This window comes from Cygnus atratus, chromosome 15 (assembly GCF_013377495.2).
Source record: "Cygnus atratus isolate AKBS03 ecotype Queensland, Australia chromosome 15, CAtr_DNAZoo_HiC_assembly, whole genome shotgun sequence".
In the NCBI taxonomy this organism is placed as follows: Eukaryota; Metazoa; Chordata; class Aves; order Anseriformes; family Anatidae; genus Cygnus; species Cygnus atratus.
In genome coordinates, this window is record NC_066376.1 from 1,157,576 (window position 1) to 1,172,952 (window position 15,377).

The following is a 15,377-nucleotide window of genomic DNA, read 5'->3' on the forward strand; positions in this document are numbered from 1 at the left end:
GGAGCAGGGAGAGCTTTATGGTGCCCTCGCCACATTTGGGGCCAGGCAGCTCCCTGCAGATGCATGTGAGGGCACGCAGCCAGGAGCTGCATCAAGCCTCTTAAATAATAGTCATTAAGAATTTAGAACTCTCTTAGTGCCAGCACTGGTGAGCCGTGCCACGCTGCTGCTTCACTCAGCTTTTCGCCGCCGCACTGGTGTTACAGCAGGCTCCTTGCTTGGCCACCCACGGCTCCCCCAGTCCGCCCTGGGGAGCAGAGGGGGCCCTGGGAGCAGCAGCAGCACAGGGGGACAGAGCCGGGGGGTGCCACAGGTGCCCAGACGCAGCCCTGGCAGGAGGGACGCGGTGCTCGGTCAGTGCCGTGGTGCTGGTGCCAATCAGAGCGCGGTTGTCTCGGCTGCACGCTCGTCCCAACAGCGTGCTCCCGCAGCAGCAGGAGGTGCCTGGGTCGCTTTCCATGGTGTCTGCAGCGTCGAGGGAGCAGCCTTCCCCCAGCGGGTTGGTGGGGGAGCCCGGGGGGAGGCAGAGGGGCTGAGGGGCTCATGCTGGGCGTGCTGAGTGTGGCCCACCGGCAGGCAGCACACGCAGTCGCGTGCCGGGCCTCACTTCAGGAACAGGCGGGTCGTCCGGTCACCGATCAGGACCCTTTGGGGAGGTGAAAGAGAGAAACTCAGGGCTGGCATCTTCCATGCACGCTTGCAACAGCGAAACACAGAGACTGCATCAGCCCGGCCCCTCAAGGAAATGAGGACCGAACAGTCAGACACGTTGGGATGGGAATCAGCAGAGCTCACGCACCTCACCATCGCACCGACAAGGAGCCCAGCGACCATGGGCCCTACCCAGTACACCCAGTGGTAGTCCCAGTAGTTTGCTACCAGAGCCGGCCCGAAGGCTCTGGCAGGGTTCATGCAGGCTCCGGATATGGCACCCCTGAAAGAGAAACAAAACGGCTGCTTCAGCTGGTCCTGCCCCAGGTCTGCTCACTTTTGCAGGCGAGGACACAGGGCAGGAGCCGCTGCCCTGCTGCAGCCCCGGGACCAGCCCAGCTCGGGAGCCCTGGGGCGGCCACACGCTGCGTTCGCTCCTGGTGCTTGCAGCCCACAGGGAAAACCCAGCATGGTGCGAGCGAGGGTGCCGAGCCTATTTTGGGGCTTACCCAGAGCCTGGATTTTACACAGCGAAAGCTCTGCACTGTGCGTAGGTACGGGAGCCAGGCAGAAGAGACAATAGCATTTACAGATTAAAGAAAACTGCAACAGATAAATATTTGCACTCGAGGTTTGCGCAGTGTTTAAATAAGAGCTCTGAATCCCGCTAGAGGGGGCACTGCCTTAACTAAACAACCCATTAACATTTGTAATTGTGTGCACTCGTTATCTGATTGCAGTGACATAAGACACAGGCTGCTCGCCCGAAACGCCTGCCCGCGCCGAGGCTGAGCTTGGCAGCGGTTCTAACAACTGTGAGGACATACAGTGAGCAACGAGCAACGGCTCCAGATAAACTGCTCCTGTTTGCTCAGGGCTTCCTACTGTAAACACTGCCTGGGCAGCCGTTCGTTTTTATCAGCCCTAACAGGTAATTGGAGAGATTGGTCTGGTGAGAGGTATCCACGTGCTGGACTCGAGCCTCCAGCCTCTCCAACACCTTTTTGGGGTGTTCCCAGGAATTCCCCCCACACCCGTGTCAGCAGGGCCAAATGTCTGATTTGCCAGTGCGGGATCGCCATCCCTGCAGCCTCGGGTCCCCTCCTGGCCCCTGCTCGGGGTACCATGCCTGTGCCCTGGCTGCAGGAACAGAACTGGCTGGGCTCTGCCCAGGGGGCTGCACCCGCTGCAGGGAGCAGACTCGTGAGCTCACCCCGCCAGGATGTCAACCGTGACCGTGAGGCCGATGCAGAAGGGTGCCAGAGGGGTCTTGGTTTCCTCGTTGATGGCACCCATGCAGACCGCAAGCACCAGGAACGTGGTCATGACGATCTCGCCCACCAGGACGGAGGGGATCTGCTCATCCGCCGCGATGCCGCTGAAGGCTCCTCCAGTGGTGTTGGCATAGTGCTCGTCCGTCGTCACGGCCTGTGGTGGGGGGAGCTCTGTTTGTGCCCTCCACGCTCCATATTGTGGGCTTTACCAGACATATGTGCTCACTGTCAGGACAGCGTGGGCGGGCATAGCTCCGGGTTAAAGAGGAGCTAATCTCATCACTTTCCTCCTGAAAGCCAGCCCTAAGCGCCTGGCAAATATAAACTCATTAGAGGAGGCTCTTAGTGTCTCCTGAGATAATGAGCCAGCCACGCTCTCTGAGAGCTTTGCTGTGCACAAACAGCACCATGCTGCTTGGTGCGGACCACCTCAGACTCTGGAAATGGGCAACACCAAATTAAATTAACGTTACAAAATGGTGCGGCAAGCAGAAAAGGCAGGCAAACACTGCATTAAAATGGCTGAAGCTGCAGAGGTGCCGTGCATTGCTCTGTGTCTGATTAACATGGTATAATGAACCTCTAGGGAACAGCAGCCATGGGGAATTAATTAGCCGAGCCCCAGAGCGCTGTGCGGGGGCGGCACCCCCACACCTGTGCTGGCACTGCTGGATCCGAGCCTACAGCGGGAAGCTAGCTGTCCCACGGTGGAAGTCAGACCATGGAAGACCTGGGAGGAGAAACCAGGTGCTCTTGCCCCAAGCACAGATAAGCCCCGCACCCATGCAGCAAGCCTCTGCAATGCTGGGTCGCCTTGTGAAAAGCCGTGCTCTGAATTACACGGAGAATTGATGCCCGCAGTGCCTCTCATCCTTGCCATCACGTGCGCTGCTGCTGGAGACCCTTGGGCCGTGCATCAGCTTGGGGCAGGCAAGGCTGACCCTAGCAGAGCAGGAAGGTGGTCCCTGCACCCCAGCATTTGCCCATGATTAAGGAGACCTCCCCGGTGTCTGTACCTTTGTCAGGCTGGCTCCTATTATCCCTCCGCAGAGCTGGGAGATCCAGTAGGGAATGAGCATTGTGATGTTCAGCCCGCCGACCAGCCACACGCCCAGGGACACGGCCGGGTTGAAGTGACCTCCGCTGCAAAGGAGAGAGGAGCCTCGGCACGGGGCTCACCCCAAAGCAGGGCTCTGCCTGCTGCCTTGCCCCGGCCGCCCATGGGGTCCGGCAGTCTGAGCGCTGCACCCACTGGGGGCTAGAGCCACAAATGCTTCTTTAGCCCTTCCCATGAGGAGGTGCTGTGCACTGCAGGGGAGCAGAATCTGGCCATTTCCCTTCTCTGCAGTCGCTCTTCGGAGAAGCAGCATTTCCATACGCAGCCCCCTGCAGGCATAATGTGCTTGCAGGGCAGGAGATGCCCATGTGCAGTTTGAAGCAAAGGTTTTGGGACTCTCTCAGGAGACCACCAGGTCCTTCCAGGAGCTGTCACAGGGGCGGTGGGTAGAGAAGGAGCCCTCCTGGCTTTGCAGCACTGCAGGCTAGGGACACACCAAGCCCTGGTCTGCTGTTCTGCTCCTCTGCTCAGCTGCACAGCACGGCACGGCAGAGCACAGCCACCCGCTCCCTGGAACAGCTCTTCTGAGGGCAAGGACTCACAAAGGAAAGTGACTCCTGCTTGCACCCTCAGGGCACCCGTCCGTGCAGCTCTGGGTAAGAGGAGCAGCAGTGGCAGAGCTGGTGCCAGGGCTGGGAACCGCTGAACACCCTTCCCCAGGCTGGCAGCCTGTGCCCCAGCAGCACTCAGCGTCAGCTCACGCAGCCCAAATCGAAGACACGGAAAGCAAAGAGCCTAGCTGCTGTTTGCCTTTGCCCTGATACGAATCTCCTTCGCCTGCTGCCGTGACACTTTGCCCCGTGCAGGACACGCGTCCCGCAGGAAGGCAGAGGGCAGGGAAGGCGCCGTGCCAGGCTGGGGCTGCAGCCACCTCCCAGCCCCACGGGCACTGCTGCTCTGCTGGGGCTCCCAGCGCTCGTTTCCCTCTGCTCGGAGGGGGACGTGGAGGCACACAGGCAGCCCCGGCCCCTCCGCCCAGGCGGTGACTGCTGCTGGCAGCAGAACCGGCGTGTGGCTGAGGGACGGCATGGGCCTTCCTCCTTCCTCACTGGGGTTCAGAAACCAGAGAAATCCACCAGATGAACAATGATGCCCTGGGGTATCACCTCTGCCTGGGGGCCCTGTGCCCCCCTTGCCCTGCAGCCACCCCAGTGCATCCAGCTGAGCCCCGCAGCACCGGGGCAGCGCCGTGCCCAGGGCTCGCCCACGCCGCAGTGAGCCCTCACCTCCTGACGGGCTCGAATCATTCATCTTGAAGACCACATGCAAGACAAGCTCAGATACCTTTTAATTAAAACAGATTATCATGGGACACGCATTAATGAACGAGTTTCATAACCAATCAGCCCTAATAATAATTGCTGGTAAAGCCGATGAGTCAGAGTGTCTAGGAGCCATAATTACGTCTTATTCTTCAGCTATAATTAAAGACTGATCATATGACAGCAAAAAGTAGAGTTGTTTGAGCCAGTAAGATCCCAGCCAGGAGGGTGCCTGCAAACTGCCCCAGGCAGGGCAGGAGCCGCAGAGCTGCAGGGACTTGTCCAGGAGCGGGGCTGAAGCAGCCCCGTCCCACCAGCACGGATGGGGACAGCCAGGCTGCTCGCCTCTGCTCCCCGGCCGAGATCCAGCCCCTGCAAGAGGTGGGGCAGCAGGGACAGCCACAACCAGTGACACCGGTTACCCCATAACCCACTGCAGGGGCTGCAGCCTGTCCTACCAAGAGCACACGTCCGAAGCCAGGCTCCTCTCCAGCCTCCTTGGCCACACATCTCTGAAAAAAACTGACTTTAGGCTAAAACATCTCCCTGCCCAGGACACAGACCCAGCTCCTCCTAGCTTCAGCACTACGGGGCTGTGAACATCCCTGTGTGGTTCAGCTGCTTTTTGGGAGCTGCTGTCCCAGGGGAAGCTCGTGCAGGCTGTGGGCAGGCGGGCTGCCCATCGTTGCCTTCCTCACTCCTGCTCCCTGGCACCTGGGACAAAGCCAGGTGCTGACAGCTCCAATTTCCACCACCCCCAGCTGCCCAGTCGGTGCTGCACAGCCCAGGGCAGCCTGTCATGTTGTCCCCGGCACTTCCAGCCAGCTCGGTGGCCACCACCTGGGGACAGATATGGCACAGCCTGGCTCCTGCTCAGGAAGGGAGGCTCACCCACATCAGCTGGCGGGCCAGCAGCCCTCACCGGGGGGCAAAGCAGAGGCAGAGGTAACAGCCAGGAGCTGCCCTTCCCATGCCAGCTCCTGTCCCATCGGTGGGACTGGGATGGCCCCGGCAGAGGGGGAGCCTCGGGGCATCTCCTCATAGCACTGCGCTCGGTGCCGCTCCCCTGGCTGCAGCGTGGCTGTGAGGGGGCTGGGGGTGCCTGGGGAGCTGGGCTCCTCTGGGGCACGCGCCCCTGGCTCGTGTGGTGGCAGTTGCACAAGCTTCACCTTGGGGTGCAATTCCATCCTAAGAGGTGCTGGTACAACACTGTCCCTTGGCTCACACACAAGCCTTGATGAGCAAAGCTCCCTAACCCGGGGGAGGCTTCCCAGCACCGGCACCTGGGGGGGCAGCCTTGGGGCTCCCTGCCCCTGAGCTGCAAGGATTTGGCTGGGAGATGCACAGAGGGAAGGGAGCGAAATTCCACAGGGACTATTTCAGCTTCTCCATTCAGGATAAAGCTCTATCTTAGAGTCAAACAACACCTTTTTCTTTTCTGAGCAGGTTTGTCTAAATGTTGCTTTAGAGGAATGAAAACCATTTGTAAATGTAATACAGGTATTTCACCTGAAAATACACAGGGGAATAGCATACTTGGGTCAAAATGCTTCATTCTGACATCCTTTTAAAAGGAAATGCCTAAGCTTTCCCAAGAGATACTTTTGATTCAGCTTTGTCTTTTTTTATTATTTGTTAAGAAGGGCTAAAACCAAAACGTTGCAACCAGAAGCCAAACCACTTCCCCCAGACATTACGCCCCCACCCACCACCTGAGCGGACGTTGCCGTTAACCAAGAAGCACGATGGAAGTGGGCATCCCCTCCACCCACGCAAGGGTCCCCAGTGGGTGCAGCAGCAGGAGGACCCCAGCCCCTTACCTAATGTTGCCCAGGACGGCGATGGTGAGCCCCAGGGCCAGCCCGTGCGCCAGGGCGGGCTGCAGCCGCCCCGTGCCCCCGGCATCCTCCACCACGGAGAGGCAGCCGATGAAGATGAAGAGCGCGCTGCCCAGCAGCTCGGCCACGCAGGGCTGGACGTAGTGCTCGTACCAGTGGGGCTTCGCATGCTGGTGCTTGCTGTCGACGTCCACCATCACCTCCTTCGTGCAGGGGCAACTGCTCTCGGCAGCAGCCATGAGGGGAGCTGGAAGAAAGCAGGCAGAGTCCTGGTGGCAGCCGGTCCCTTGGGCGCAATCAGGGACCTGCCCAGGGACTGGAAACCCCGGCTGCCCACGTGGGTCCTCGAGGGGCAGCGTGTGCTGGAAGCACCAGACTCTGCTCCTCGGGCGTGCCGGGCACAGCCGTGGGGAGATAGAGGCTGCTGGCACATGTGCTGAGCAAGGCTTCCACACCGGGTCGGTGCAAACAGCCCGGAGGGAGGAGATGCCCGCGTTGCCCCCGGGGGACACTCACCCTGCGAGAGCTCGAAGCTGGGAGTGCCGGACGCCAGCACAGCCCTGGTGGGGTGCCGGGGGAGCACCGCGCTGTCCAAGCTGCTGGAAAGCTCCCCCTGCCCTGAATGGGGAGGCAACAGCTGGGAGGCTCTAAAAAACGGATTGGATTTGCATTGTTAAAAAAAAAAAAAAAAAAAAAAAAGAGGGGGCAATAAAAGCTGATAGGCCAGCCCCCAGGAATATAAAACCTCTTTATCACCGTCATTCCTTGGTTCAAGGTTTTACTTTTTTTTTCTTTACCTGGTGGTTTGTTTTTCTTTTTTTCTTTTTTGTTTTGTTTTGTGGTTTTTCTTTTCTTTTTTTTTTTTTTTTTGTTGTCATCATCGGTCTAGGGTTTTCTGCCAATGTGCAGGATGCAATTCCTCCCATGGTGTGAGCTGTAGGTAGCCAAAATGCTAGCACCTGTTTGAAGACCAGCTGGCTTGCTTTCCTGGGCAGCCTGCTGTTGCTGCCAGAAGGTAGTATGTGTGAGAAGCCCACAACACTGCCTGCACAGGGGCATGCATGGGTCCAAGCGTTCCCCAAGAAATGGAGAGAAAGCCTTTCCTTTCCTCTGCTCACTAAGCACTTGAAGCCCATGCTCCTAGACAGGGCTTAACTCTCTGTGAGGAAATGGAATCCAAGCCCAGGCTTAACATGAGAAATGTGGGCACCAGAGCCTTCAGTGCCCTTCCTGGCACAGTGCTATTGGGTGCCCCAAAACATGTGCAGAAGGGGGGTAATGGGGTTTTCCTGGCTGGTGCTCCAGGAGCAAGCAGAGCGCTGCACCCCGGGAAGGGGCAGCCAGGGGCAGCAAGCCAAAGTGCTGCGGAGCCAGCCCAAGGCTCGGAGCAGCCTCTGGGTTCAGGCCTGGGGGGCAGGCACCCCCTTCAAAAAACCACCCCATGTCATTATGCTGGTGGTTGTATGGCACTGACTCTGTTACTGCATTAACACCAAAGGGCTTTAAAGCCTTAAGGACAGGATTGGCACAGACAGACCTTGATGGCAAGGGTGTCCAGGGATCCACCGGCAGCTTTGCAAGCTGACATTGATCCAGTACCAACTCCCTTATGCCTCCCCACTGCATAAGGGATCGCTGCACAGAAATCCTGACCCAAGCCCCAGCGGAGCGCACGGAGATGCCACCAGCACTCGAGATGGGGCCGGGAGGCTGCAGCCTGGCAGGAGACCCAGGGGACGCCACGCTGCTGCCAGGGGCAGAGCAGGCACAGCCCTGGTGGCACAAGGGCTCGGGGCTGTGCAATCGTCCTGCATCAAGCAGCGGGGACACGTCCATCATCCAAACAGGGACGGATGCTGACCACCCACCAGGAGACGAGTGCTGGGGCTTTTCACCTCCTTAAGCAATCGCTTGCAGTGGTTCATGTTTGTGGTGGGTAATTAAGGATTGGGGTTTACTGGTATTTTTTCTCTTGTAAGCAAGGGTAAAGAACGCCGCAGATGTTTTATGATGTTTTCACAAGACGCTGGGGATAGGAAGGAAATTTCCACTTGCCTGTCTGACAGGGGGCTGCTGCTGGCCATGCGCAGACACAGGCCAGGCCAGAGGGAAGAGGGAATCCCACTTCAGGCACCTCTGTCAGCCCGCTTCCCTTTCCGAGATTTTGTTTCCTGCAGACAAAAGCTCTTGGCCAGAGGTCATAGAAGTCAATGGAACATTGAAAGTCGGTCGTGAGGCTGGCTGCTCTTTGGGCTCCTCTTTGCCCCATGACACAGGACAGTGCTTGGTTCGATGCCCTCAGCTGCCGAGCACTGAGCTCAAGCAGGCTCCCAGCAGGTTCGCAGAGCCCCAGCACCGCGCCTCACAGCGCAGCCAGGTGGGAGTTTCACTGAGAGGGGTTTTAACTCGGGCAAAAGGAAGCAGACCAGCTCTATTTTTCAGGGTGTTCATAAGAGCTGCAGCACACACCCAGATCCCACCTAGCACTCCTCACAGCGCCTTACAAAGACCTGGCATCATGGCATCGCACAGCGCCTGGCGGCAGCTCAGGACCAGCACCACGAGGCTGCTCCCCGGCTGCCATCGCTTGCAGCACCGAGCCCTCCCGGCAGTGCCAGCCCGCCTCGACAGGGGCCGTAAAGACTTCGGCAGCATTGTCCCAGGGGAGCAGTGGCTTCAGAGCACTGGAAGGTCACAATCCAAAAGTGAAGATTAACTCAGCGTCCTTGGCTTTTAAACATTTACCATTATTGTTTGGGGAGCAGGGATGTTTGGCTGAGCCTTCGGGAGGAAATGCTCGGCATTCAGACAACAAAGAAATCATTCTTTACTAAGCACGGGACTGAAACATAACAGAGCAGAAGCACAACATTGAGGGATTTTTTGGCCTCTTGGTGCAAGTTTCAGACAAACAGCTCTACGCTACGTGCCAGCCAGAGCTGCCTGGGCAGCCTGTACCTGCCATGTGGGACTGAGGGACTGCCAGATCAAACTGGCTCCAGAAATTTCAGCACTGTGCAAAATCCTGACTGATTTAGTTTGGGAAGATTAGGGAAAGGAAAAAAATCTGCACGGCCATAGCTGATGTGCTGTGATCAAAACAGTTCAATTTGGAGTGTTGTGCCTTCTTCCTGGACTCCAGGGAATGCTGCTATTCTTTCATCTCTCCATCTCGGCGTTACGATGGTTCCAAGGGAAAATAACCCTCCCCATTTGTAATTCAAGTTAACCTTAAAAACAGAGACAAAAACAAAATGATAAAACGGTGTCAATTTCTTCAGCACCTGTCAGCTGCAGCTCCTAAAGCGCTCTGGAGCGCACGAATCCTCGGCGTGCCTCCTGCCAGTGCACGAGCCTGGCACTGGCTTGGCTCCGCACCGTGCCCCGTGCAGCCCCAGGCAGCAGCACCCAGCACAGGTCAGCTGTGGGGTGCACAGAGCCTTTGGCCCTGCAATGCTGCGGGATAAAAGTGCTGCGGGTTGCTCAGCGGAGTCAGAAAAGTCACATCTCCAGCAAGACCCCGGGCAAAGCCAGGAGCTGCTGAGTGAGCGGTCCTCAGAGAGGAATGGCACCCCAGCACATTCTGGGCTCCCTGGGCACTCCCATGCAATCAACAGTTTACAGCAGCCACATAAATGATCTATATTTATCATCAGGAATTGGCAGAGGTGGCATTGGGTTTCCTTTATGTTTACTCTGGAACCGTGACTTCCCCAGTCTTACAACTCTCCAGCATAACACGATTTAGGTAATAGGCAGCAAGATTACTACAGACCCTATTTAAGCTCAGTCTTAACACAAAACTACCCAATGCCAATCTTCAGACGAGGTTGCTCCTACACCTGTCTTTTGCTCAGAGATGCTACAAACACATGAAGAAAACAGCCCTGCTCATAGCACCCTTTGCCCCTCACGGATAAGATTAAATGCTTGGAAATAAGGTTTGTTCAGCAAGCTTAATACAATCTGCACTCATGGAAAAAGGCGTGGGGATAAGAACAGATAAATCTGCTCATATTATCAGACATTTATTTTTGTCCTTGTTTGTGCTTGCACTGATAATGTGGATTTGTTAAATAAGTGACAACAGCAACTGTGTCAATTAGTACAGGAAATGGCAATACAAAACAAGCAACAGCTTAGAAAAATCCTTTTTAGGAACCATAGAAGACATTTCTCACGTCCGTCTATCTGTACAAAGAAGTCTGAATACCTTCATTAAGTCCTGCACCCCCAAAATGTTTCTTTCTCTTTCTTCCTGCTGAATTATGGAGATCCACAGCCTTTCTTTTGCATGCTTTTTAATATGAACAATAGTATCCCAACTCAAAGATTTCAAACTCGAAGTACTTAAACACTTGACTCAGAACGCACTCAAGCACCATTATCATTCGACAGTGCCCAACTGCGGGACCTGAGCATACCTCAAGTCTGCTGAATCAGCGCGGGTATGTTTGATGGGACAGAATTCTGACTGGATGTCTATAAAAATTGTCAACAAAATATTTAGGGGCTGCACGATGGCATTGCTGCAACGAAAGACCCCAGCATAGCCAGCATCCACGTTCAACTTTTGAAAAGCAATAAAGAAGGCAAAGGCAACTCACTTGTCACTGCCTTATCTTTACAGTATTTATCTTGGAGACTGATAATCTAATGATTACACAACTGTTACTGAATGAGAACTTGCAGAATTATTTGCATCTCGTAGCAGTAACACAGGTTAGCTGACCTCTGCTCATTTATAGATCCTGTTGCCTAATAGCTTTACTTCAGATTGCTACAGTAATGCTTGATGGAAATTTCCAAGGGTTCTTTAGACAGACTTTACATTTTCTGTTAGAAAACAGGGACAGATTTGGGTCAGTTCTGCAGACTCGGTTGAAAGAATGGAAAATAACCAGTAGGATGAAGCCATACTTAGACCTTAATCCTGATATTTAAAATTAAAATCTACCAAGCTCTCAACGAAGGGAAGGATGCTCCTAGCCCTGTGCAGCGCGTGCATCTTACCCACAACAGGTAACACCGGGCTCCCGCGGGTGCCCCATGGGGCTGGCTGTAACGGAGCCTTCCAGTTTTCAGGGACCCCATTTCCCTGTGCCACAGCAGCAGAAGTGAGAAGTCTTGTAAGCATGAAATTAAGGACTGGTAACTTTTCAGAGAAGCTTGAAATGCTGTGTGCTAAGCTAGCAACTGCTAGATATGAAGAGATGTGTAATTCCTGTGAAGAATTAGTTAACATAATTCTTCAGAAGGAGACTTATTGATCTTTCACAAGTGAGTAGGCAATGCTCAGGCCCAGGTCACTCGAAGGGAAGACAGGCACAACATAGCTCTGTCACCTAAACGGTGGTTGAAGCCTGGACAGAGCGAGGATCAGTCCCAGGACCCGGCACACGGATTTTCTTTTATCTGCCTGGAACAGCTTGTGGCAGGCACCTTAAAGGCAGGTGGGGGATGCATGCTCCAGCCCCTTTGGTTTGCCACAGCAACTGGACTCAGACCCCTGGCTGCATAATGCTCCTCAGCCTCAGACCCGCGGTGAAGCAGGGAGCACCAAGCGCGTCCCGCTTGAGAGCAGTGAGCAAGAGCAGGCAGCAACTCCCACGGCCCCTGCTCTCCGCATCTCCCCTGCAGCCCCCCTGGAGCACCCCACTGCCCAGACCCAGCTCCGTGGCCAGCAGGATGCGTCCCCTCAGGGGGACGTGTGGTGCAGGACAGGTGGCAGATGCAACTTCTCAGGTGCTCCACAACCAGTTAGTGACAGAGCAAGGAGAAGCATTACAGGATTGCAGGAGAACTTTTCCTGTCCACATGCAACCTCCAGCTGGCACTACATGCACAGGCACACAAACCACATTCAGTAAGACAGAGGAAAGTATGTGAAGTACTTTTAAATGACCTTTCATAAAATGACACAGGTGTGGCCATAGCGTGAAGACCAGAGCTAAATTTAGGGCTGACAGGAGGTACCCTAGTGGCAAAAATGACAGTGCCGTGCCCTTATCTAGGGGTGGGGCTGCCATCCAGTTTTGGCTCACGGCCTCTCCAGTCAGCACAAAGTGGCTCTGGTTCCACTCCGTTCACCCCACCGAAGACAACCTGAGCTCACGCAGGCAGCACCTGACAAAAGTCCTTCAGGAAGCTGGGGAAGCTGTGAGCGGGCAAGGGGACTGCGAGGGGAACAGACCGAGCTGCTGCGCTGTAGGGGGCTGCTGTGCAGGTGACTCTCCCCTTGCAGCTTACCCAAGCATAATTCTTTTTTTTTTTTTTTTTCTTCTCTCAACAAACCATTTGCAGGGGTGAATTGTACTGTTCTATCAGTACCAAAAGGCTGGGGTGCATGCAGAAAACAGAGGCAGAAGCGCATCGAGCGGCTCTGGGGAGCCTCTGCTGAGAAGTGGGATCACCCAGACCACAGCGAGAAGCAGCTGAAGGCAAAGGCCACCTCCATCTCTCTCGGCTAGAAAACCCTTCTGTCTTTTTCTGCTGGTGAGTTTTCAGCAAAGTAGCATCATCTCAGCCCCACCAGGCACTCTCCAAAACCAAATATTCCCTGAAGAGAGGTGAAAGATTTATTTATCTTAGCGTAATCATGAGAGCTAGACTGCCCACACCCATCTTCCCCCCACAAGCTCCCCGAGTATCACAAATTCTTTTGATCCTGTTGTAACCCTGCAGCACAACATGACCTACTTTCTCCACCACAGTTGGCAGCCGAGCCAGAGGAGACTCTTGAAGAGTTCTTACAGGACTGATTTCCCATCTCTGGGCTGGATGTGGAACCTTTCAGCTGACAGCTGCAAGATGGAAAGTCAGATTCAGCGAGACAAAGATCAGCCAGGGCACCTACCGCACCTTTCATCCCACCTCACCTATCACACCTATGCTGCATTCTTCCGTGCTTCCCTCAGATGAATGGATTATGTGACGACCTAAAAATGAAGTGGGTGAACAGAAATCCCGCCAGTATCTGCCTCATGCCAGCAGAGACATCTCCTCACACAGAGAGGATTAAAGCCATGGCAAACAAGGGGACAAAAAACCTGACAGAGCATGTGCCTTCTCCTGTAGTGAGCTACATTCAAAACATTTTTACATGCAAAAGGCAACAATTCAGCATCTGCACATCAGATGGTGACTGGTTCAAATACATTGGTTTGTTCCAGAGCAGGTGAGACTTCGGTTTGGCTGCCATTCGTAAAACTGGGGTAAAGATATGTTACAAGAGGGTCAAGGAATATGCTGTGAAAGGGAATCTTACCAATATTAAATTTATAGCATACATGGGACTTACATGCAATTACTTATTTCCTCATTTGATTCAAAAGAAATCAGCAGGATACTCTTGTTGCCACAGAGCATTTGTCAATGTACAAAGGCTCCTGCAGTGCAAAGGGTGTTTAGAGCTTTTCTCTTTTTTTTCTTTTTTTTAAACCATGGCTCTTACTAAAGGAGATATTAACTGTCACATAACTTGTCAGACTTAGCTATGAGCTGTGGCACTACACAGTCTTGTTTCCCCCATATTCACATTTAAACGCCTTTCGCTCAGCTATTTCAGATGCTTCTTGCACATCAGTTCAAATCAAGGGTTTTTTCAGGATGGACACCGTCTTTCACTGGGTGCTTGTATGGCACTCAGTCCAGGTAACGCTAATGCCAGCAAGCCAGATTGGAGCTGTCTGGGGACAGAGATCAAGGAGAAAAACATCAAAAAGTACTGCAGGCAGAATCAGGTATCTTGTCAAGGCTGTACAGAGGAGTCTCAAACATTGTGAGGTTAGTCATCCACTAATAAATTCTTATTCCATAAACTGCAAGGAAGAAAATTGCATCTATATGAATATATGAGAAAGTAGGAACTAGCTTTTAAATACATTAGAAGGGGAGTTTTGAGAGAACATCATGTATGTTCAAGGACGGTTAGGTATGTGATGAGGCTGGAAAGGAAAGCAATGGGACAGCAGAGCCACCACCGTGCTCTGTTCCAGCAGGCTCACCTGTCAGCCATCAGCAGGGCTACAGATTTAGCATGGCTCATTTCCAGATGATGGAAAGGCATCTGCAACATGGTTAATGCACACTATGAGGACAAACAAGATACGAGCCTACTCCCAAATGACAGTGATCCTCTTGATTTAAGAAAAGAAAAAAAGCATGAAATTCCATTATCTCAGCTCAGTTGAAGCAAAAGGAATTACAAGTAGAGAAAACCAGCTGGTCGAACAACAGATCCCAGTTCAACCACAATCCCCCAGTGCTACAGTCTACTCTTATTGGGGAAGAAGTAAAACATTTACTGCTTTCTCTTTCAGGAGCACTTTACTGTTTCTTAGAAATTGAAACAACCAGTAAAGTGCCCAACCTCTACTCATGCTTTCATAACGTTATGTCTTAGATCTAGCAAGCGACTTCCCAATCAGCACACACACCCCACACTAGCAAAGCTCTCGTGAGTCAGTAACTGTAGGTGGAAGGGCCTTGTATGCTATAAGCTCATTAAAAGCAAGAAAAGCAGCTTAATGGTCTGCAGCACGATCCAAGATGCGGTACTGATGAATTCAAAAAAAAGTCAGAGGGGGCAGCATCCATAGGAAAGACTTACAGGATTTTCAGACTTGGGAAAATAGCTCTTGGGTAAAGGAAAAGGGCTGGGAGTGAAGGGGCATGGAGGTGACACCTCAGAATCCCAGCCTAAATAAACATGTTGTATAATAGTTCTTTTAGAAAGTTTTAGTATCTCCTCAAATGTAGGAAAATGACCAAAAAAGCAATAAACCCAACAAAAACCCAGACCAAAACAACTGCCAGTGAAGACACCACATGTTAGAAAGCCATCACAATTTCAGACAGCTCAAGGCCTGACCAGCAAAGTTAGAAAGATCAGGGCCGAGCACATTTGCGGAGTAACCATGCTTCAGGTGTCAATAAAGCAAGCTTTTGGGCAGCACAAAGCCACGTGAGCAGAACTGACACGGAAACCTTTACCAGACTGCCACTACCCTCAGTAGAATCAGAGCCATCTTTCTATGAAAATTTTGGTCGGCCTCATGGACAGCACATCCATAGTAAAAAAAACAAACCGCTGATCCAACTGTGACGAATGGCAGAAGAGGAAAAACAATTTCTGGAAATACAGCAGAACTGACTGAGATTGAGTTCTTTTTACCTTTTCTAAAGCCTGTATCTCAGCCTAGACACAGGCCATTGCCACTTTGTCATTGTCCCA

At 53.4% G+C, this 15,377-nt stretch overlaps 1 protein-coding gene across 1 annotated transcript; it reads right to left on the reverse strand.

Moving 5' to 3' along the window:
• Nucleotides 1-603: 603 nt before the first annotated feature.
• AQP8 (aquaporin 8) lies at nt 604-6,339 on the reverse strand. Its single transcript, XM_035563325.2, has 5 exons — nt 6,125-6,339; nt 2,942-3,068; nt 1,865-2,079; nt 800-934; nt 604-646 (listed from the first exon to the last, which is right to left on the reverse strand). Exons 1-5 carry the CDS (start codon nt 6,337-6,339, stop codon nt 604-606), a joined length of 735 nt encoding a protein of 244 aa, XP_035419218.2.
• Nucleotides 6,340-15,377: the final 9,038 nt, after the last annotated feature.

Coding starts and splice junctions, on each gene's coding strand:
- AQP8 (XM_035563325.2), bottom strand. CDS start 6,339: ATGGTGGACGTCGACAGCAAGCACCAGCATGCGAAGCCCCACTGGTAC. Junction 2,080..2,941: donor TAGGAGCCAGCCTGACAAAG/GTACAGACACCG, acceptor CCCCCACCACAG/GCCGTGACGACGGACGAGCA. Junction 647..799: donor CTTGTCGGTGCGATGGTGAG/GTGCGTGAGCTC, acceptor ACCTCCCCAAAG/GGTCCTGATCGGTGACCGGA.